Source organism: Lynx canadensis, chromosome X (genome assembly GCF_007474595.2).
Source record: "Lynx canadensis isolate LIC74 chromosome X, mLynCan4.pri.v2, whole genome shotgun sequence".
In the NCBI taxonomy this organism is placed as follows: domain Eukaryota; kingdom Metazoa; phylum Chordata; class Mammalia; order Carnivora; family Felidae; genus Lynx; species Lynx canadensis.
Window position 1 is genome coordinate 109,429,155 of NC_044321.2, and position 24,574 is coordinate 109,453,728.

The 24,574-nt window shown below is 43.8% G+C and overlaps 1 protein-coding gene across 4 annotated transcripts in view; it reads left to right on the forward strand.

Moving 5' to 3' along the window:
• The window catches only part of SLC9A6 (solute carrier family 9 member A6), a 54,229-nt gene extending 32,196 nt beyond the window's left edge, over positions 1-22,033 (forward strand). For 2 of the 4 annotated variants that reach the window (XM_030305012.2, XM_030305011.1), the window contains 5 exons: positions 221-374; positions 7,020-7,050; positions 9,523-9,602; positions 15,264-15,369; positions 19,299-22,033. In XM_030305012.2, the coding sequence (XP_030160872.1) occupies positions 221-374; positions 7,020-7,050; positions 9,523-9,602; positions 15,264-15,369; positions 19,299-19,571 (644 nt within the window). In that variant the 3' untranslated portion in view covers positions 19,572-22,033. The other 2 variants (XM_030305015.1, XM_030305014.1) reach the window with 2 other exon arrangements.
• The last annotated feature ends 2,541 nt before the right edge of the window (positions 22,034-24,574 follow it).

Below are 24,574 nucleotides of genomic sequence, written 5' to 3' on the forward strand. Positions count from 1 at the left end.
TTAGTATATGCGAACTTAAAAATAAAATGTTAACTATTAGTAAAAGGTCAGGGCATGTCAGTATCATCTACTAATTCTCTTTATCTGTGTATGCTTCGTATGTTCATGTAGTTGTTCACGTGCTTCTGAGTTCTCAGAATGTGCTTTCTTTCTCTGAATTTATGAAGCTCGCGTTGGTAATGAGTTATCGAAGGAAAAGACCTCTTCCGTTCCCTTCTAGGCCTCCGCGGCGCAATGGCATTTGCTTTGGCCATTCGGGATACTGCAACTTACGCACGCCAGATGATGTTCAGCACCACGCTTCTGATTGTGTTTTTTACTGTATGGGTATTTGGCGGCGGCACAACTGCCATGCTGTCGTGCTTGCATATAAGGTAGGTAGCGCCTGGGGACCTCATTTGCAGTTAAATGATCATTCGGAGGGTTTTTTCTTTTAATTAGGAGAAAATTCTAAGCTTTGACGAATGTATGAGGTTTTATTTCTTTCCTTTAAAAAAGTATACAACGTAGTACAGAGAAAATGGGAAATGGGCAAAAGAAAGTTGTTCACACTTCGAGGGATGTCCTTCCAAGATCTCTTGCTGTGCATTATGTATATATATATATTTTTTTTTTAATTTTTTTTTTCAACGTTTATTTTTGGGACAGCGAGAGACAGAGCATGAACGGGGGAGGGGCAGAGAGAGAGGGAGACACAGAATCGGAAACAGGCTCCAGGCTCTGAGCCATCAGCCCAGAGCCTGACGCGGGGCTCGAACTCACGGACCGCGAGATCGTGACCTGGCTGAAATCGGATGCTTAACCGACTGCGCCACCCAGGCGCCCCATATGTATATATATTTTTTAACAAAAAAGGGGCAACGCTACAGGGATTCTTGTAAAGTGATTTTTAACTGTAATCTAGCATGGACATTTATGTCAGTAAATATATTTACATCATAATTTAATGGCTGCATACATCATAAGCTATTTAAACAAATCCCTGTCTTTGGACTTTTGCATTGTTTCTAAGATTTTTCTAGTAGCATTAACATTTGAGGATTTGCTATTAGTATTACCATTAACAGTGTGAACGTTCATAAACGCATACACCAATGTGCATTTGTTTGATCATTTCCTCAGGATCCATTCCTAGGAGTGGAGTTGCTTAATCAAAGGATATGCATATATTTAAGGCTTTTGACCCATATCACCCGATCAAATCAAAACTGTTTCTTCTTATCTGCAGCCTGTGAGACAATCCAGTTTGTCCCAACCCTAATCAGTCCTAGACATTATCTTTCTTTCTCAACTTTATGATCACCACTGTTGCTAACCTGACAACCCAAGGCCAAGATTGTGAAGTGTTAAATGCATACTCATTAATGTATTCAGTTGGAAAGCTCCCTGTATCTCAAGAGTTCTGCATTGTTTCCATGGATACAGCAGCCTGTGTTGCTAAAGCTTTTGTAGATTTTAGTTCTGTGTTTGGCTGAAACTTCATAGACCCTCTACTGAGCCTCTAGAACATGTAGGGTTCATTAGAGAAAACAGCACTTCACATTTTATAAAATCTCTTCTCCATGTTTTTCATTCTATTATGCCTTTCTCTTTTTTATTTTATTTTATGTTATTTTTTTAATATGAAATTTATTGTCAAATTGGTTTCCATACAACACCCAGTGCTCATCCCAACAGGTGCCCTCCTCAATGCCCATCACCCACTTTCCCCTCCCCCCCCCCGCCATCAACCCTGTTTATTCTCAGGCTTTTTAAAAAAATTTTTTTTATCATTTATTTATTTTTGAGACAGATACAGAGCATGAACGGGGGAAGGTCAGAGACAGAGGGAGACACAGAATCTGAAACCGGCTCCAGGCTCTGAGCTGTCAGCACAGAGCCTGACAGGGCTCCAACTCACAGACCGTGAGATCATGACCTGAGCCGAAGTCGGACGCTTAACTGACTGAACCACCCAGGCGCCCCTATTCTCAGTTTTTAAGAGTCTCTTATGGTTTGGCTCCCTCCCTCTCTAACTTTTTTTTTTCCTTCCCCTCCCCCATGGTCTTCTGTTAAGTTTCTCAGGATCCACATAAGAGTGAAAACATATGGTATCTGTCTTTCTCTGACTGACTTATTTCACTCAGCATCACACTCTCCAGTTCCATCCATGTTGCTACAAAAGGCCAGATTTCATTCTTTCTCATTGCCACGTAGTATTCCATTGTGTATGTAAACCACAATTTCTTTATCCATTCGTCAGTTGATGGACATTTAGGCTCTTTCCATAATTTGGCTGTTGTTGAAAGTGCTGCTATATACATTGGGGTACAGGTGTCCCTATGCATCAGCACTCCTGTATCCCTTGGGTAAATTCCTAGCAGTGCTATTGCTGGGTCATAGGGTAGGTCTATTTTTAATTTTTTGAGGAACCTCCACACTGTTTTCCAGAGCGGCTGCACCAGTTTGCATTCCCACCAACAGGGCAAGAGGGTTCCCGTTTCTCCACATCCTCGCCAGCATCTATAGTCTCCTGATTTGTTCATTTTAGCCACTCTGACTGGTGTGAGGTGATATCTCAGTGTGGTTTTGATTTGTATTTCCCTGATGAGGAGTGATGTTGAGCATCTTTTCATGTTATTATGCCTTTCTCTTAAACATTCTAAAGACCAGCCAGCCCTGAATCACACTTTGAATGTTGTTATTTTTGTCTTTATTTCTCTTTACTATTCAAACTCCTTTCTTCCCATTTCTGTGCTATTATGGCATATAATCGAAAATAATGTTCTTATAATTCTGATCATGACTTCAGGGAAGCCCTGGCATTTGTTGAGCACCTGCTATGTGCTGGGCATTGTGCTAAGTGCATTTCACATATTTATCTTATCACAACACCTCCATTTTGCAAGTGAGGAAATAGCGGCTTTAGAAGTTTCTAAGCTGTTCAAGGTCATACAGAGAATGAAGTAGCAGACAGAGAAGCCTCCAGTCTCACCTTTCTCGTGGGCTGTGCTGCATTGAGAAATGAGGGTGTTAAATTTCAGAAGGATTAAACTCCTTTCTTAAGAGCTTGTAGGTGAAGATTTTTCCTTGTTTTACTGAGAAGAACAAAATTAAATATAAGATAATTTATGAAAAATAATGCTGTCCAGTAGAGTCTCAGTTCTCTTTCCTGACTGACATCCACACAAAATTACCCATGCTTAACCCCCCTCCAAGAAAAACACCCTTCTCATAGAGTGGAATCAATCTCACCAGCTCTGCAAGTGCCTTGGCCCATCTTGCCTGTCCCGTAGCATAGTTTGGCACTTAATTATATGCATTGCCTTACAGTCTTAGATTAGTTCTTTTTATTGTTGTTTTGGGGTTTTATGACCTCTTTGTGAGCAGAGGCTGGATTTTACGTTTCTTTTCCCTCCCCTGAAATGTTTCTAGTGCAATTTTGAGGATGCTGATAAGTCTTTAAAGTTTAAGATTCATGCAGGCTTAGATCTGACTCTGGGTTCTTGCTCCTTCATTCACCAATTCTATGATCTTGGGCAAGTTCTTTAACCTTTGTGAGCCTCTGTTTCCTCATTTGTAACGTGTGTGTGATGGTACCTGCCTCCTCCAGGGTTGTTGTAAGGATTCAGTGAGCTAATGTCTGTAAAGCTCCTAGCACAACATTTCAAATGTACCTTTTATTCATTCATTTGATTAATACCAATGGATACCAACCATGTGCCAGGCACTGTTTTAGACTCTTAGTGGTTCTCAGGTGGGGGGAGGGAAGGCATTTGGCAATGTCTAGAGACATTTTCGATTGTCACAATCCCAAGAGAGGAGGCTGCTCCTGGCATCTCGTCGGCAGAGGCTAAGGATACCCCTTAATGTCTGGTAGTGCACAGAGCAGCACCCCACAACAAACAGTCATCTGGGCTGAAATATCAGTAATGCAAAGGTTAAAAGACCCTGCTCTGGAGGGAGGGATATAGTGGTAGCAATAAGATAGAAAAGGTCCCTGGTCTCATGGAATCTATACTTCAGCGGGAAAAGACAGACAATAAGCTAGTAAATGAATAAATGAAGAAAACAATTTAGATGGTATTAAATACTGTGACGACAAACACAGTACTGTGATAATGACTGGGGATAGAGTGAACTTTATACACAGAGGTAAGCTAAGGTCTCTCAGGTTCCATTTGAGCTCAGTCTACCTGGATGACAGGACATTGAGAGTTAAACGGTAGCGGGAAGAAGAGTGGTCCAGGCAGTGGGGAAAGCAAGTGCAAAGGCCCTGAGGCAGGACAAACTTTGCCTGTATAATGAACAGAAAAAAAAGCCCACATAGCTGGAAATAGTGATTGATGGGTAGGTAGGAAATGAGGTGGGCAAGACCCTACAGGGGCAGGAGTTGGCAAACGTGTCCTGTAAAGGGCCAGATAGTAAATATTCTAGGCTTTACAGCCCATATGGTCTCTGTCTCCACTACTCAGCCCTAGCGTGAAAGCAGCCATAGATAATATGTAAATCAGTTGCGATGGCTGAGTTCCCAGCAAACAGGAGGCATACCAGACGTGGCCTCTGGGCCGTAGTTTGGGAAACCCTGCTATTTGGTCTTGTAGGACATGGTGAGGAGTTTGGATTTTTAAATCCGGTTGGAAATCGTGTAGGATTTTAAAGCAAGGGAGTGACATGATCTGTTTTACGGTGTGAAAGGATCACTCCAGCTGTTGTGCAGACAAAGGGTCCTCAGTGAGCTGGAGCCAGCCAGCCAGCTTATCCCTGTGTCCTTTCAGGTAGTTTGTGACAGTCACACTTGGCTCCCTGTCATTTCCCACACACACTTGGCACTCCTCTGTCTCCGAGCCTTTGCTCCTACTGTTTCCTCTGCCTGGAATTCTCCTTCACCCCCAGGAAATAGCACAGCTCAGAGGCCTCCTCCCTTTGCCCTCTTCCAACGGAGCCACTCTTCCTTCCGTGTGCTTCCCGCGGGTATCTCTGTGACAACGCTTATTTGGGTCGGCCTCGTGATGACAGAAGTGCTGTACGAGCTGCTGTTTAGTGAGGATGAAGTGATGCATCAGATACCTTTAAAACCTAAAGATACATTTTCTCATTTGATCCTTGCATCAACTCTAAGTGGTGGATATTATCCCCATTTTCCAGGTGATAAACTTGGAGTTCATTGGACTGCATAACCCAAGTTCACACAGCTAGGAAGGGGCCGAGGCCAAACTGGAGCCCAGCTCTCCTTGATTGCAGAGCCCTTGGGGGATTGCGCTCTAGTTGTTTCTGTAGCCCCCACTAGTCTGTGAGCTCCTTGAGGGAAGGGGCTGTGTCTCATTCGTGTCTATGCCCTGTGCCTAGCACAGTGCCTGGCAGATAATAAATGCTCCGTAAATGTTTATTACACTGACCTGGCTTCTAGTAACATTCTGAGTGTTACAAATGTGCTATCTCCAAGACCACTAGATGTCACTTTATGTACACAAACGGGTCCAGAGTTTAATGTGGCTGAGAAGGTATTAAACAGCTTCTGGCCATTTAACACAGAAGAACTGAGCCTTTCTTTGAATTATGAATCTGGTCATGGCTGTCCGTTTTCAAGTACTTGACCATGATTCACTTGCCTTCCAGATGAGGTCTTGCATCATTTTCCTCCCTTCGGTGTGTTTGTATTCTGAGATGCTCCTGCTACAGCTTCTCACACTGCTGTTTTTTCTGTGTTGTCTGTAGTAGTGACCTTAATCGATAAACATTTGAGCACCTATTGTGTATCAGGTACTGTGCTAGACTCTGGGGATACAGAGATGAATTGAGACATGGCCTTTACCCTCAAGGAGCTCACAGTCTATTTGGGGAGACTGACAGGTAAATAATTATACTCTACTGTGCTAAGTGTTCTAATAGAGGAATCTAGAAAGTGCTGTAGAAGCATGGAGGAAAGAATGATTCCACCTGCAGGGGTTATAGAATGATTCGTTTGGAATTAGAAAAAGTTGTTGGGAACACATGAAGGGCCACGTGTTTCAGTTAGAGGGGATGGCCTGAGCAAAGGCATGGAGGCTTGGGAGAGGACAGGGGCCAGGGAGAGAAGGGGGTGGGAATGGCTAATAGAGGATATGTAGAGGAGAATGAGGAGAAATGAGAGTGGAGAGCTAGGTCAGAGTGGCAGGGGTCGCTAGTTTGTAGCGTCTTCAAAGCCGCCCAAGGGGCTTTAGACTTGGCCCTGTCGCTTGTAAGCCACTCTCAGAGTCTTTTGCCAAGGGAATGACCCAGTGAGTTCCATGCTTTAGACACCTGACTCTAGGGGACAGCCTGGCAGCTGGACAACCTTTCGGCCAACTGCCTCCGACCTCATGAGTCAGAACGAGGCCTGAGCCCGAGCAGTTGGGATAGAAAGGAAAGAAGATTTGGGAAACGGTTTAGAGAAAGAATGAACAAAGTTGGCCGGTGCTGGTCTTGAGGGGAGAGAGGGGAATCAAAGAGAGCTTCATAATGAAGCTGTTCCCTGGGTTACGGAAAGCAGGAATTTTAAGCACATAAGAGATAATTATGGAGAACCGAGGCTAATATCTGTCCATTAGCCTATGAAAAAAAACTGTAACCGGGCCCTCTCTTCAGTCATCATAACAGAATGTTGCCATGAGAGCTGAGAGGTCCGAAAACACGCAGCTCCCTCCTGGAACTGCATTGTGCCCGCCTTATGTTTGGAACTAGCCAGCGGTTCCTATTCGGCAATCAGGGCGGCGCTGCTTTCCCCGACTCTGCTTCTAGTGCACTTCCATTCGGGGCCGAGAATGTTATTTTTCTGAAACTGGTCAGTGGGACTGCAGGAAGGGAATCATTAGTAGACCCTGCCTGCCTCAGGATCCAAGCTGTTGCTAAGGAAAGTGGCAGGGGCCAAAAATCGACATCAACAACCAGAGAGAAGCAAGAAAATGTTAACCATTCCGCAGCTCGCGTGTTAGGAAAAGTAGCTGCCTGACACTGTTCGTATGTGAATAGACCTTGACTTGGCCTCAAGATCTCATTTGCCTTTTGTGTTTCTCCTTTAGGGTTGGTGTTGATTCCGACCAAGAACATTTGGTAAATATGCGTTTGTGTTGTCTCTAGCATTTTTGTCGAATGTGCAGCCGTTTGGAAAGACAATGGTCTACCCTAGACTTCACGCCACTATTATTTAGATCCTGTCCTGTTTGTACCAGCTTTTAACTGACATCATTCCTGGCTTTTCTCACCGCTTGATAGAGACAAAACCAAATTTTAGACAACATGTGGTTATCAAGGGTGACAGCTCTCATATCTGTGGGCCAGCCTGGGCTTTGGCCACGAAGGGGAACAGTCCCTTAAGCACTCCTGGGTTTTCAAGTGACTGCTCTGGCACAGGGAGCCTTTTTCCACTCTGGTTTGAGCATGAAGGCTTGTCTCTGATGTCAGCCTCACTCCAGCTGCTCTTCCTGTGTAACTTTCCAATTGGATGACCAGCAGCTGCCCTTGAGAACCGCCTGGAAGCTTTGCAGTCTTCAACCAGTCTTCCCTGACTGTTCAGGAGAATGCACTTCCTTGCCCTGGGCCTCAACCTTGCTTAATCCTAGGTGTCCATTTCTCATTTGTTCCTCTGAACCTGAGCCTGAGACTGACCATCCTTTTCTGGTCTTTTCTATCTGCTTTTTAAAAAATAATTTTTTTAAGTTTATTTATTTATTTTGAGAGAGAGCATGAGCAGGGGAGGGGTGGAGAGAAAGAGAAAGAGAGAGAGAGAGAGAGAGAGAGAGAGAGAGAGAGAGAGAGAGAATCCCAAGCAGGCTCTGCAGGGTTAGTGCAGAGCCCAACTCGGGGCTTGACCTCATGAAACTGTGAGATCATGACCTAAACCAAAATCAAGAGTTGGACACTCAACTGACTGAGCCACCCAGGTGTCCCCCCATCTGCTTTATAAGGGTCTCTGAGCACCACTGAATACATGACTCTGTCCTAAGACATTAGATGGGAAATCACAGAAATTAAATTTTGAAAGGTAGAAAGCATCTCTTTTGAAATACATTCTTTTTCTGGTCTGAAACGAGCCGTGGTCTATTTGTCTTCAGGGTGCGGTTCCCCCCAAAAATACATTTCTCAGATTCATTTCCTTGATGCTAATTTTGTCAGCTGTTGAATGATGAGTGTGTATGTAACACAGTAAGTACTCGCCTCTTTTGTGGTCAGAACCATACAAGTGTAGTTTCGTGGGCTTGAAATACTTGCTCAAACAAGGCTGGATAAATCCCCATGATGCTGCGCTGCTTGGAGTGGTGTCTAAGAGGTAGTAGCTCCCCAGTGCCTCCACCCCTGTGTCCAAACAAGAATAAAATCTCACACGGCTCACCAGACAAATGCTTTGTCATGATCCACATAAGTCTTCGCCCGCTGTGTCACCTCAGTCACCACAGAGGACAAATAGAAATGGAGAGAGAATGCCAGGTAGGTGAGTCCCAGCTGGGACATACAGAAAAAATACCATTTTTCCCTCGCCCTCAAAACCTTGTGGATGTCTTGGTTGGTTATATGGTTTAGTCAGTGTTTCGAGTGTCCACTGGGAAGCAGAGAGGAACATGATAGTAAGTATGGAGTGTGTGGGGGTCGGTGTCCAGGTGTTTCTGTGCTGAAGGGGTCATGAGATTTGTAGATTAACTGCCCTTGGAAACGCAGAGGCACGCAAACCTCTGTGTACTGGTGTGAAAGGAAGTACACCTGTACTCCAAGATTCTTGCATTGTGTATGTTTTGGTACATGCTGAGAGGAAGATGTATTTCGTTTGAAGACCAGGAAGGACAGGAAAGGACCAAAACCCAGAATCTAAACTGTGTTCTTCACAAATCATGGAACCAGGGAACATCCATGCTGCAGAGGGCTTTTGAGATTCTCTAAGCCTCACGCCGTGTACGTGAAGAAATCCAGGCCCTCAGAGGGGAAGGGACTTGTCCACCTTAGTCCATGTCAGAGCTGAGATGAACCAGATCACCTAACTGCCCCGCTGCTGACTGTACCACATTACGAATAAGGATCCAGTTTGTTTTTGGAAGCTATTTTAGAAGAGGCCCGCTTGCTGTGTTAGTTTTCTCTTCTAGCCAGTCAGGCCTACCACGGGTTTTTTCTACTTTATTTTGCTAGTGTTCTCAGAACATAGTAGCACCTTTGAAAATGCCAGTTACTTTTGGGACCCATAACAACTCCCAAAGATAGGGATGTCGATGTGATGTTTTCTACTTAAGATGCAATTCACATTGTGGGTGTAAGTCTTTCAGATTTAGGGATGAATTATTCCACATTGATTTTTTTTAAATGACAGTAGACTCCTAAATCAGCAGGCAGCCTTGAGTAATAGAGGTGTTGAGAAAAACATTTCCATTTCATATTCCAAAGCTGCAATATGCAAGCTAGTAAATTTCTGATGTTACCCATGATAGAGAGTATCTTCTATGAAGTAGGCTATATTTCCAAGTCTACAAAGAAATGACTCTAAATAAATGTGTCTTTTATCTTGGTGTATGGATTGATTTCTTTATTATCTGTTTGCAGGGCATTCCGGAAAATGAAAGAAGAACCACCAAAGCAGAGAGCGCCTGGCTTTTCCGGATATGGTACAACTTTGATCATAAGTATCCTTAACTGAGGAGGAAAAATGGTAATGTGAACGTGGCCAGTTACAATTTAATGGAACAACTGTTGTGACTCTTCCCTTCCAGAAGTGGAATACAAAACCCACGTTTGGGCTTCCCTTTCCCCTTCAGTGGAGCAGATGGGGAAAGCTCTTAAAGGAAACCCACACAAATGAATTGCCCTGAAAACCCACGAAACCAGTAGGGACTGGTTAGTGCAGAGGCTGGCTGTGAGAGGGGGGACTCAGGAGCCCTAACGATAGACTCTGTCCCATATATTGGTTTACTTATTGAGCAGTCATGGTCTTTTACCTAATTTAGTGAATCTTGCAAAAGGTGTTTGTTGGTCCTTGTCAGTGCACTTGCTCTAGGGTCAAAGAGGAAAGGCTGCCTTAGGGAAAAGCATGCGGATGAGATGGAAAACCACAGAAATACTAGATACCTCAGTAGTCAGGGACAGGCCTGTTTTCTCTGACCTTTCAGAAGACTGGAAGATTCTCCTCTCCACTAAGGGTGCCAGTGTTTCCCTGTTTGCCAAATCTCTTTCTTCTCCTATCATAGTCGTCTTCTTCATACCTCTGCTTTGGGTTGTGTTACGTCCTATGACCTGTTTAAATCATGCCTTTCAAAAAATATTTTATCTCTTACTATTTATTAAAATTAATTTCTTACTTGAAAATTGAACTAGAAAAAGGGACCACGGAGTTCTTTCAAGCTGAAGCTTATTAGTAAATGAATCAAAACCTGGTTCATGTTCTACTGAAGGCAATTTGGGACAACCATGTAAAAACTTTTCCCTTGCTTTTGACTTTGTGATGAAAGCCTTGAATATTTGAAAAAAATGCAGTTGGGGGGCCCTGGATGGCTCAGTTGGTTAAGCGTCTGACTCAATTTCGGATCAGGTCACGATCTTACGGTTCGTGAATTTGAGTCCCGTGTCAGACTCCGTGCTGACAGTGTGGAGCCTGCTTGGGATTCTCTCTCCCCCCCTCTCTCTCTGCCCCCCATCTTATAAATAAATAAACTTAAAGAAAAATGCACTTGGCACTTTTCGTTAGAAGCTACTACTTACTATATTCTGTTGGCTGGATTTTTATAATCACTTTTTTGCAAGTTCTCAAAATTAAATTAGTATATGGAAACAAGAATGCAATCATATCTGTTGTATTAAGACTCCCAGTAGGAGATCCTGGCTCTTTAAAATTGTTCAATGATTATGTCATTACTTTTGGCTCCGTTTTCAGCATTTTGGGTATAAGCCACTCCCATATCTCTTGGGGCTTTTTCATCCCTCTAATTTAACAAAAATTGTTTAATATTTCCTGAATAAAATGTTTTATACATTTTCTGCATAATATATGTATAAAACAATCCTAACGTAGAGAAAGTGTAGAATGATAGTTTATTTTTCTGTGTATTCTTACAGAAGTAAACACCAAGATTTGACTCAGTACTACCCTTTTAAGTACTACTGGACTAAGACCCAGTAATTTTCATACCTAGTGCCCTAGTAAAATTAATCATTCACACTCTAGATCTCAGTTCCATTGTATAGCCAGATTATTTGTTGTAATGGAGATATATTTACCTTAAAAAATATATCCAAATCTTAAGCTTGTGACCTATGTATATGCCTGTGTGCTTGCTACCCATCTGAAGATATAGGGGCACCTGGGTGGCCCTCAGTTGGTTAAATGCCCAACTCTTGGTTTCGGCTCAGGTCATGATCTCACAGCTCATGGGTTTGAGCCCCGCATTGGGCTTCCGTGCTGACAGCATAGAGCCTGCTTGAGATTCTCTCTATCCCTCTCTCTCTACCCCTTTCCTGCTTGTGATCACACGCTGTCTCTCTCTCTCACATAAATAAACTTTAAAAAAAATTAAAGATATATAGAAGATCTCCAGCATCCCAGAAGCTGGCCTGTGTTCCCTTAGTGTCAGTAGTGCCTTCCCTGCCCCCCTCAAAGGGCAGCCACTCTTCTGATTTCTAGCAACATGGGTTTTCATCTTCAACTAAATGAAATCCTATATTACATATTATTTTATGTCTTGCTTCTTTTCACTTAACAACGTGTAATTTATCCATATTGTTGCCTGTGCCAGTAATTCATTCTTGTTCATTGCTGTGTGGTGTTCCACAGTGTGAATATACTACAGGGTTGTTTTTTGTTTTGTTTTGTTTTGTTTTGTTTTTTCTCCAGCCATTCCACTGTTGATAAACATCTGAGTCATTTCCCAGTTTGGGCTATTACAAACAAAGTTAAACATCTATGTATGCATCCTTTGGTGAACACCAGCACTCATTTCTGTTGAGTGTATACCCAGGAGAAAAATTTAGGGCAAGTGTATTGTTGAGCTGGACTCGATCCTGGCAGCCAGTTTTCCAGAGTGGCTGTAAACTGATTGACACTCCCACCAGTGACTTAAGGGAGTGCCAGTTGTCCCACACCTCCACCACAACTCAATCTTTAATCCACCTTTTAAATGTTAGCCATTTCAGTGGGTGTGTAGTGCTACCATATGTGGTTTAATTTGCAGTTCTCTGACGGCCAGTGAGGCCAGGCATCCCTTCATATATTTGTTGGCTACTTGGATGTCATATGAAGCAGGGTCTGTTTAGTTCTTTTGCCCATTATTTGAGGCATCTTATCTTTTCCTTATTAACTTGTAGTTCTTTCTGCGTTACTGAATTGGGTTCTGTGTTGATTATACACACGATGAGTATCTTCTCCCAGTCTGTAGCTCACCTTTTCATTTTCTTCATCCTATGTTGTGAGGGACAGAAATTCTTCATTTTAATGAGGTTTACTTTATTACTCTTTTCTTTTGGTTAGTGCTTTCATTTCTTGATAAATCTTTTATATCCCAAGGTCCTATGTTTTCTTCTAAAAGTGTGATTATCTTAGCTGTCACATTTAAGTCTTCGATCCGCCACAAGTCAATTTTTGTGTATGGTGTGAGGTATGGGTCAAGACCTACTTTTCTCCCATATAAGAATTCAGTTGACCCAGCACCATTTATTGAAAATGCTGTCCTTAACCTTCTTAATTGCATTGGAGCCTTTGTTGTAAACCACTTGGCCATATAAGTGGAGGTCTGCCTCTGGACTTTCTTTTCTATTTGTCGTTTTTTCACATTAATACCACACTCTATTAATTATTACACTTTGTAATAAATCTTGCTGTCCAATAAGGGAAAGCCTACAGGTTTGTTATTCCTTAGTATTGCCTTGGCTATTTTAGGCTCACTGCAGTTTCATCTAAATTTTAGAAACAGCTTGCCACTTTCCATACACGCACGCACGCACGCACACACACACACACACACACACACACACACACACACTTACCAAGAAAACCTGCTGGCAATTCTTTGGGGTTTGTATTAAATCAGTAGATGAATTTGGAAAGAACTGACATCTTAACAGTATTGAGTTTCGAATCCATGAACAGAGTATATCCCTCCATTTCTTTAGATCTTTAATTTCTCTCATTAATGTTTTATAGTTTTAAGTGCCAAGTCTTGCACATCTTTCATTATATTTGTTACCCCTAAGTATTTGATGCTATTGCAAATGGTACTTTATTTTCTACTCATTTACTCTTAATATGTAGATATGTAATTGGGATTTTTATATGTTGACTTTGTATCCAGCAATCTTGTTAAGTTCACTTGTTATTGAAGAGTTTATAGATTCTTTTTGATTTACTGTTCATAAAATCAAGTGAATAATAGTGTCTTATCTATTTTTTTTTCTTTTCTAATTCCTTATATTTTCTTTTTTTTACATCTTACTACACTGGCTGGACCTTTCCAGTACAAGGTTGAATATAAGTGGACATTTTGTCTTATTCCTGACCTCAGGAAGAAATTTTCAATATTTCACCATTAAGTATGATATTAGCTGTAGGTTTTTGAGATAGCCTTTGTCAAGTTAAGAATATCCCCTTCTATTTCTAGTTTGCCAAGAGTTTTTATCATGAACAGGTATTGAATATTATCGGATGAGTTTTCTGCATCAAATGAGATGATCATGTATTTGTTTTTTCTCCTTTAATCTGTCTTTGTGCTGATTTTCACGGATTGTGGTTTTTTTATGTTTATTCATTTTTGAGAGAGACAGGCAGACAGATAGAGCATTAGTAGGGAGGGGCAGAGAGAGAGGGAGACACAGAATAAGAAGCAGGCTCCAGGCTCTGAGGTGTCAGCACAGATTCTGATGTGGGGCTCGAACCCACAAACTGTGAGATCCTGACCTGAGCCAAAGTCGATGCCCAACTGACTGAGCCACTCAGGTGCCCCACTGATTGTTTGAATATTAAACCAGTCTTGCATTGCTGGAACAAATCTCACTTGGTCATGATATGTTATCCCATGTATGTACCATTGGATTTAGTTTACTAGTCTTTTGTGTCTGATTTTTGTGTCTGTTTTCATGAGTGATACTGACTGGCTTGTGGGGTTTTTTTGTTTGTTTGTTTGTTTTGTTGTTGTTGTTGTTTGTCATAATGCCCCTGTCAGGTATCGTTAACGAGATAACATGTTGGTTTAACAAAATGAAGGGGGTAGAATTTTTCTCTTTTTCTATTTTCTGGAGGATTGGTGGGGTTTTTTTCCTTTAAATGCTGGGAAGATTTTACCGGTGAGGTCACCTGGGCCTGGAGTGTTTTGTCTGAGAAGGTTATTAATTTCTTTAATAGATACAGGACTATTCCTCATGTTTAAAATTTTTATTTCTTTATTTTGAGAGAGAGGATGATCAAGGGAGGGGCAGAGAGAGAGAAGGAGAGAAAGAATCCCAGGCAGGCTCTATGCTGTCAGTGCAGAGCCCCATGTGGGGCTTGATCTCACAAACTCTGAGATCATGACCTGAGCCGAAGTCAAGAGTCAGATGCCTAACTGACTGAGCTGCCCAGGTGCCCAGACTATTCCTCATTTTTAATGTATATATGTGTATGTGTCTTTCTCCCATTCTCTCTACTTTTTCTTATGATTCCCTCTTGTTTTCTTCTGAGTATCACATATGTTACCATGTCTGTTTTTAGTTTTTGAAGATGAATGAATACTGAAATGAGGGTCTGTGATAGAGGAACTCAACGATACATCATTTTTAAAATGTTTTTAGAATTGAATTTCCTTTGATACTAAGTTTCAACTCATTCGAGAGGCCAGCTGAACTCACAGTAAATGATTAAAACCATTTTTGTCACTATATTCTGCAACCGAATAGTTCATCTTTTTTCTCCTCTTACCACTCTTTACTTTCTTCCATATCTCCTTTGGTGCTAAATCGAGAGTGATTTTGTCTTCCGTTTGGCTTTAGTAAAATCAGAAAGGCACTAGGACGCCGTGGAAATGGCACTTGGAATCAAACCCGTCTGGGTTTGTGTATTGGTCCTTCCCTTTGCTTCATTGTGTGACTTCAGGCAGATCACTGATTTCTCTGAGCCTCGCTTTCCATTTCTGCGAAACAGAGGTCATCACAAACTCTCCCTTGGCTATCTCACGGGCGTATAACACGGTGACAAAATGAGCGACATAAGTGAAAGCCCTTTGCTCTCCTCCGAAGTGGCAGGTACGCAGCGAGGGCGGTAGTGATCAAAGGGGTGGCTCTTTTGAATTTGTGAAGAACGGAACCCGGCTCTTCCTTAACCAGCACAGCTACCTGAAGCCTCTGCTGACGCACAGCGGGCCTCCCCTCACCACCACGCTCCCCGCCTGCTGCGGGCCCATCGCGAGATGCCTGACCAGCCCGCAAGCTTATGAGGTAAGTTGGTTTTATCCACAAGCGAAGTTCTTCATGAAGTGAAATTCATCCGCTCTGTGGACGGGTCGCTGGTTTGATTTTGCTTTGCTTGCCTCTGACGTACAGAATCCACAAGAGGGACTAGAAGTATAGTTTGCTCAGCCAGAAAATACACTGAAATCCGCAGCTACCATTCACAGTCTTTGAAACGTCATTTGAAAACAGATACGGCGCGTTCCCTCACCTTACTGTCCGTGATTTTAGTACGCGGTTCTGGTCCCGTGCCGGTTTTCATGTATTGGCGGTATGTGGCCTGAGCTCGGTGTCACCTCTGAGCTAGAGGTGTCCTGTTTTCCCCTACGGACTAGAGCGGCCGCAGACGTGTTGGGAGGACTGACGCGGCAAACTTTGGTATCCCTGCAGCGCGCCAGATGGTCTCGTACTTGCAACCTGCCAGCGTTTGAGGATCAGCGAGCATTTATCTACCCGTGTTCCACATTGCTAGGGTATGCTAGCATACCTACATATAATCGAGATTCCAGATTTTTTTCCTTAGCTACCGGCACATGATTGGTGGTGCGGCAAGTGCTGCAACACGGAAAGAAATGGCCAGTGCTAACCAGCCTTTATTTGAAAATACGAACCTCTTATTTTTCAAGTTCTTTTTTTTTTTTTTTAAATTTGCTTCTAACCCAACCCTTCAAAAATAACCTGTGGCATCGCATAAAGTGCCCACGTTAACAAAACCCACCAACTTGACCCCTGTGATGCAACACCATGAGTAGAGAGGCCAGGCAGCGGTGAAGCAGTGTAGACCCGCAGCCTTCCGTTCCCTACGGCCTCCTCTGTGGCACGTGAGAGCAGACCCCCCCAGGGAATGGACCGGAAGAGGAGTCTTGAGGGGGGTGGCACCAGCAGGGAGGGCCGCCCCACAGCTTTGTGTTCCGCTGAGTCCGTGCGCATTTCTGACAGACTGTGCCTCGTGCGGCGGGGACACGCGTGTTGTCTTGCCTCTCTCTCCCGCATCTCCCGGGCTCCCTTTCAAGCGGCCTCCTTCCCCTCTGTGCCCTGTCAGTCCACGAGGCCCTGTGCAGAGGGGACAGCCAGCTTCGTCAGTCCAGTCAGGGAGCGCCGGCTCGTGGATTCCAGAGACCTGCTCACCGTCACCAGAAGCCACGAGTTCCCCAACAACCGCGTGCCCTGTGGAATATAGCTAAACACAACATGATCGTGTTCGTTTCCCGGGGCTGCCATAGCAAAGTACCGCAAACCGCATGGTTCACCAGAAATGTATTGTCTCATAGTTCTGGAGGCTTGATGTCTGAGGTCAAAGTGTGGGCAGTGTTGGCTTCTTCCGAGGGCTGGGAGGAAGAGCCTGCTCCAGGCCTCTCCCCAGCTTCTGCTGGTTTGCCGGCAGTCTTTGGTGTTCCTTACTTACAGAGGCACCGCATGGATCTCTGTCTTCATCTTTTTTAAAAATATTTTTTAGGTCGATTCATTTTTGAGAGAGACAGGGCGTGAGCAGGGGAGGGGCAGAGAGAGAGGGAGACACAGAATCCAAAGCAGGCTCCAGGCTCTGAGCCGTCAGCCCAGAGCCCGACGCGGGGCTCGAACTCACGGACCGCGAGATCGTGACCTGGCTGAAGTCGGACGCTTAACCGACTGCGCCACCCAGGCGCCCCTCTGTCTTCATCTTCACACGACGTTCTGTGTGTGTGTGTGTGTGGCCAAATTTCCCCATTTTTAAGGACACCCACCAGTCCTATGGGATCAGGGCCCACACTAATGACCTCATCTTAATTTGATTATCTGAAAAGACCCTATTTCCATATAATGTCACATTCACAGGGACTCGAGGTTAGGATTTCAACATCTTTTGCGGGGGGATATAATGTAACCCATAACAACCATGAAGCTTAACTTTTAATGTTATTTTTCATTGTTCTCAACTACTTTTCTAGTTATAAAAGTTAACATACTGTGGCCAAGGGGCGCCTGGGTGGCTCAGTCGGTTAAGGGTTCGACTTCGGCTCAGGTCATGATCTCGTGGTTCATGGGTTCGAGCCCCACATTGGGCTCTGTGCTGCCGGCTCAGAGCCTGGAGCCTGCTTTGGGTTCTGTGCCTCCCTCTCTCTCTGCCCCTGCCCCACTCGTAATCTGTCTCTCTCAAAAATAAATAAACGTAAAAAAAAAACATACTTGTGGCCAAATAGTGTGGAATAGAAAATATGAAATATCGAAGTCCCCTTCTCCCACATACGTCTCCCCCGCAGAGGCAGTCTTTACGAAGGATTTATTGTGTGTACTTCCTAATCTGTTTTATCCGCACAAACTTATACATGTGTGTATAGCTTTGTTACTGGCTTACACGAATGAGATCACAACTGCATCGTCCTGCTACTTGGGTTGTTCACTTACTGATACATCGTGGCCACCTTTTGAGGAGTCCATGAGAACCCATTGCCTTCTCTTTATTCATGGCTGCGTAGTGCTTGCACCAACATTGAGTTAATCATCCGCCTTTGGCTAGACCTTTAAGTTGTTTCCTTTTCTTTCTTTGTTATTACAAATAATGTTTATAGTAGAAGGCAGGGGCATTTATTCCTTCCTGCCTCTCCTGTTATGGTAAACGTTCCTGTTACATATGAATTTATCCAAGTACATATAAAGGTATATAAAATAGATCTTAAAGGCTAAATTGCTGGGGCAAAAAGCATATACATTTTAAAATTTGGTAGACATTGGCCCAAACCTCAACCTTAATGAAGACCTTAGAAGGTGCTCCAGAGCCCCACTGACGCGTGAAGGCGCCACAACTTCGTTGGAAGTATTGCTCAGTGAGGGGGTAGACGCTGCTCAGACTTAGCCTTCGAACTTGTATCGGGCAGAAGGGGATTATGGTTGGTTGGTGGAGCGGGCTTGTTTGGGTTTTGATTCACGTATCTTCGAGTGGGCAAATTTCCACTTGAAAATTAAAGTTTTAAATTTAAAAAAAAGTTAAAATTTTTGTTAAAAAAATTAAAGATGTTTTAAATTTGCGTCTAACAGCCTCCTCAGTCTATGTTAGACAAATTCTAAGATTTTTAAACACACAGCTTCGAAGAGCTGGATGTAAGCCGTTTCTATCAGCCTATGCACACATACATTTTTTTCATTGACCAAAATGGCATTATATGTATGCTTGATTTTTCCCCCTTTTGTAGAACGTTATTTAATTATACTTTTGTGGCCACAAACTCTCCGTTACAACCGAGGCTTATTGAGCTGGTAGACAAATACGCAGTGAGGGTTCAACATATTTGGGGGTATTCTTTTATTAGGCATTGTTAATACAGAAGTTAAAAGCTTCACTTATATAAACCCATTCAGTAGTCCATTAAACTTACATTTGGAGAATACTTTCTGTGTGCCCTGAACCGTCAGGTGGCTGGATCAGGGCAGAGAAGGGGCTCAGAGGCTGGTGTGGGATATGCCGAGCAGACCAGTGCACACGCGGTTCTGGTACACGGGTAAAGGCCGCTGCAGAGAGAGGGCGAAGTACAGGATGCTAGGAGAGAACACAGGAGGCACACCTAAGCCCGCTTTGCAAGGTCAAGGAAGACTCCTAGCAGAAAGGGACTTTATTTTAAGCTGAGACCTCAGTGATAGGCTCTAGTCACAGGAAGGAAGGCGGGGGAGACGGGAGATAAGGGAAAGCGTGAGCGATTGGGGCACCTGTCAGCGGTTCAGATGGCAGGCACACGGTGGGGTGGTTGGAGTGGGTGAAGCAGTTGCAGCAGAGGGTGAAGGGTCTGGGTCACGAGGCGTCTTTAAGGTAAGGACTGTAGGCCTTCTGAAGGCAGCAGGCTGGTGCTGGAGGGTTTTAAATAGGGAATCCTTGAAAATTCTTCCGTTGGAAATGTTTCTTGAGTCTCACAGCAATTCTTAAGACTTATTTTATTTGCATTTAGAACCAGGAGCAGTTGAAAGACGATGACTCCGATCTCATTCTCAATGATGGCGACATTAGTCTGACATATGGGGATTCTACTGTGAACACCGAATCAGGAACATCCGGTGCCCCTAGGAGGTTTATGGGAAATAGTTCAGAAGATGCCTTGGATCGGGAGCTCTCATTTGGGGACCACGAACTGGTCATTCGGGGAACACGCTTGGTTCTTCCCATGGATGATTCTGAACCCCCATTAAATTTGTTAGATAATACGAGACACAGTCCGGCCTAAGCTTACTAATACTCACTTAGTGATTTGTAAAATTTGCACATGTGATTGTGAAGAAATTTGTACTACCTAAAAAGTCCCAGTGCATGTCTCTGAATGTTTAAGCTATATAAATGCTCTTTATATGGCATCGAGAGAATATAAATACCCTGTACAAGGCAGATTGTGAACAAACTATTCCTTTATGTTTCATTGGCTGCACTATGTAGATTGGATCTGTTTTAGAAAAAAGTTATTTTCACAGTGATGTTGTGTGTTCCGTTAGCTTTACGTCTCAGTTAAAGTATAAAAAGTGACACATGTACTCTTTCTTACACTTACCTGATACTTAACCAGAGTACCAAGTTCTTGTGCCGTGAATTAATTTTGTTTTGTGGGAGGGGAGGGAGAGGAAAGAGGGCGTGTTATTTCTGGGGAAGCCCAGGGAGGAGAGAAACAAGCACGTGTTCATTGCTCCTGCCTTGGATGTGACCTTTTTCTTTCTTTTTTCTCCGGTGGCCTGTTGTGGCATTAGAGGCTGAGGGTGTTCAGATCTTGCCCCGCTGGGCTTGGGAGTGAAATGGGCGGGGTGGGGGGCGCTTTCCCCCCTCGCCGTGAAAGAACAGATTCGTTGACACTGGTGTTCGGAAAAGACATCCAAGACTTCGTTACTTTTCTCCCAGACCAAGACCGTAGGAAGGCGTCGCGTTATCCGGCCAGCTTAGGCAAAAGTACGGGTGTTCATAGTTCAGGGCACGTGGTTTCCGTTGGCAGGGGCAGGGGCAGAGCACAGGAAGGGAGTAAAGGGGTGGGGGGTGGTCTTTCGGAGATCTCTCTTCCCAAATGTGTAAATATTCAATACCAGATAAGTTTAAATAAGAAACTCAGTTGCTGCTTACTTTTTGATTATAAACTTGATCTGTATAGCAAGCTTTGTGGTCAAATGTTTTTATATCAATTTAAATTGCTGCTCTTTAGCAGCCAAACAGGAGCAAAATGTAAAATTTTTGAACTTACTGTGTCTAATTGTCAGTCGTTAGTCTGCACTTGATGTTAAAAGTTAATTTATGACTCCATGATCGTTGTCACACTACATCAAAGTCCGTCGTAAAGAACCGCGCTGCCCTGGAGAGCTTATCATAAGGGCAGTGGCTCCTTTATGTGCACCGGCGGTAGTTGTCTTAGTTTTCATGTGACTTTTTAATATGAAATGCCCAAGCTGCCATGTGTGGGTGTGTGTGTGGTGTGTGGGTGTGTGTGGGTGTGGTGGGTTTTGTTTTTGTTTTTGTTTTTTGTTTTTACAGTTTTCAAGGAAGAGTACATAGCAACTTCCCATTTCCTACTGAGACAATGAAAGATTCTACTTTGTAATGCTGAAAACACCTGCAGGTGCGTTGAACGCTTAGAAGGGGGTTAGTCTCTGATGTCGATCCTGACCTGTTAAGGTTTCAGAAGAAAGATACGAGCTCTTGTGGGTCTTTCCCCCCTCGGGTCTGAGTAGCATTGCCTTAAATCTGCCCCAATTCGCAAAATTGATTTGTTTACGTGATACTAAAATTTTCCAGCCAAAAATATCTTTTCCGAGCAAAATATTCTCCCCCAGGTAGCTGTACTGTTGCAAACACTCCTGGAGATTTTAAGGGAATTCTCCCGTTGTACCCTTGAGTGGCAGCTCTAACTGTTGGCATAGATAGCCATTTGTTATGTGGTGGTACCGACTTTCCTGCTATGCAGGAACCCCGCGAAGTGTGCATTTTATATAATGTGTGCCTCTTCATGCAGTCTCTAATTCTTGCTAATGTGTGTTTGAGGGGCTTTGAACTTCAGCATCATTTACCCACGCAGTTATTCAAGTTGTAAAAGGTCATACAAAAAATGAACAACTACCTTTTATATTCTGTCAGGTTACTGAGCTCACTTCATGAAAATGGCTGTAAATACTTAGCATGACAAATTCAGTAACTCGTCTCTTTCAGCATGCATAAGACTTTTTCTTAGGGAAACCGATACAGCTTGAGTCAACTGAATCTGCCTTCGTGCTGTATCAGAGGGGAACCAAGCCTTCTGTGCTTACGTCAGCATCTGGAAGATTCTCCTCTCCTCTGATCTGTGTGTGCATCTCCAAGCAAAGAAGAAAACGCAAACTGTGCTCTCATACCCATTGGTTTTAGACACCTGAGTGAACTTGAATGAAGGACAGTCTGAGTTACCATCACGCACAAGTAGAGCTGCTCTCGGACTTGCTGTTCTGTTCTTTGTGAACCCTACACGTTTGAATGACTCAAACATTGCATCTTTTAAAGTTATTTTGTAAGGTTCCTTGGCATCTATCCTCCTTGTCTGTGTTTGGCAATGTGCTGTTAAAGAAATAGACTTAATCTGTATGTATTTTTTGTTTTCCCTTGCAGTACTTGGACAGATGTTAGAGTGGTTTCTTTTAGGAAAATCTGTCATTAAAAAAAATTATAGCCTTGCAAATAACCAGTCACCGTATTTGAGTCACAGTTTATTCTAGCGAGAAAGCAGTAAAGAGTACTGACTTCATTTATTTTTCTACCTATACACCTACTGGGAAAGCAGGAAAGACTGATGTTTAATAAAAGAACAAACAGAAACCTACCAGAACGTAACATATGGGGTTGCCAATTTGGGGGGGGGGGAGGACTTATGGGTAAGGCTGGACATATTTGCTTATGGGCACGATTGAACCATTTAACAAATGGCAGTCGAATTAACAATTCGACTCAGGGCAGTCGAATTCTGTCACATTGGTTTGTAGCCTGTTAGCTTGGTAATGGATAATGTCACGAAAATGTTCATTGCGTAATTTGGCAAGAGTAGATTCTGTATCTGCTTAGGGAGAAAGGCAGTTCCAAGTCTGGTGGAAAGCATGATCATGCAAATAATCCTTTTTGCAAGTTAAAGATAGGTCTTTCTTTTTGTACCTGAGCAGTTTTAGAGGTTAGATTGTTATTGACAGCAACTTTGTCTAGTAAAGGCACCAACCACACTGGTTCTGTGTTTTGCTGCCAGCTTTCTTGTTCGTGATCCAGTGAGAGACACAGGTGGCCTACACACCACACCTCTTCTGGAACAAACCCGTGTTTTCTTTAAAAAAAAATTTTTTTTAATGTCTTATTTATTTCTGAGAGAGCGAGCACAAGCTGGGGAGAGGCTGAGAGAGAGGGAGACACAGAATCCACAGCAAGCTCCAGGCTCTGAGCCATCAGCACAGAGCCCGACGCGAGGCTGGAACCCACGAGCCATGAGATCATGACCTGAGCCGAAGTCAAGACGCCCAACCGACTGAGCCCCCCAGGCGCCCCACAAACGTATGTTTTCTAATTCACAGGTGAAACCCAACATTTGATTTGAGCAGGGACATTTGTTAACCTGACCCAATGCAGCAGTGTAAAGAGATGAAAGTATAGATGTTTTGAACTTCATTGGGACATCCTTGATAGGAAGCCCCCCCCCCCGTATGGATTATGCAGTATAAGGTATGAGGCTTGGAATAAATTGGAAATCATAATAATAGTAGGTCCCATTTTTTGCACCCCTCTCTGATACAAGCTGTGTGTATACACGGTCTTTTTTCAAATTTACATTTTAATTTAATCTTTTTTTTTTTTTTTTTTTTTGAGAGAGAGAGCGAGCAAGTGTGAGAAGGGGCGGGACCGAGGGAGAAGGAGAGATTGAATCCCAAGCAGGCCCCACTCCCAATGCGGACCCCAACACAGGGCTCTATCCCACGACTGTGAGATCATGACCTGAACCATAATCAAAGGTCGGATGCCTAACTGAGCCGCCCAAGCGCCCCCTCATTTTAATTTAATCTTAATCATGCTGTGAGGGTACGTTTTATTATTCTCATTTCACAGATGTGAAAACTGAGGTGCAGGAAAAGTTGTTGCACTGCTAGTAAGTGACAGACAGGCCTCAAATCCAGTCTGGATCCAAAGTCTAGATTGTTAACCGCTGCTCTGGGTGGCTCCAGTGGTGGGCTATGGGTTAATCCATCTCGAGAACTAGAAAGATGATGCAGGGAATTGCAGACTTCCGTCCTGTTGGCCACCACTCGCTTGACATCAGGCCAGGGTAGGGCATGAAGTCTCAGCCGTGTCCCTTCATTTGCCGCACTGTTGGCTGCTGGACATGAGTTATCGTGGTTGGGAAGTTTCTCGAATCCTTAGCAAAGTGCCCTCCTGGGTCTCTTTGAGCCCACAGCCGAGTCAACCTGCCTAGCATCATGCCTTTCCACTCTGCCTTCCACCGTTTTCACCAAGGGGGCCCATATTTTACAGTGGAGTGTGTGGTCCTAAACAGCGGCTCTGCGCTCGCATAGTTCGGTGTCGTAGGAAAAAACCCAGGCTTCGGAGTTACGCACACCTGGTTTCAAATCCGGTCTCTGCTCTTTGCTCACTGTGTCCTGCCGGCTGGTTACTTGACTTTGCTGGGCCTTTCCACTTACTTAGCTGTAGAGTTAATTCGCTCCACAAATATTTGAGTGCTTCCGCTTACTGTGTGGATACCCTAGGGAACAACTCCACAGCGATCCTTGCTCTCACAGAGCATGTTCTACAGGAGATGCCAATAGCTGTTTCATGGGGTTGTTAGGAATCATTCGTGCAAGAAGGACTGATTGCCTCCTGGCAGAGGAGTAGCTGTCTTAAACAATCAGCAGGTCGCATGAGCTACACTAGCCATAAAGGCTATGATGGCAGAGTACGGGAGGCCAGGAGGGGGACTGGTGGTAGGGGGGTAGGGAAGCTTTTACGGACGAGGTGGAATTTAAGCTAAGACCTCGAAGGTAAACAAGGGCTCCGCCAGACGATGGGAGGTGAGAACGCAGAGCATCCCAGGCAGAGTGAACAGTGACAACTCGCCAGCTATACTTGATCGTCCACACAACATACATCCAATCAAATAGCTGTCGAGTGACAGACATACGATGTACTGTGCTATATACAGATAGTGGGGAATGAAGTAAACGCGGGCTACCCTCCTTGCACTTCCTTATCAGTGGG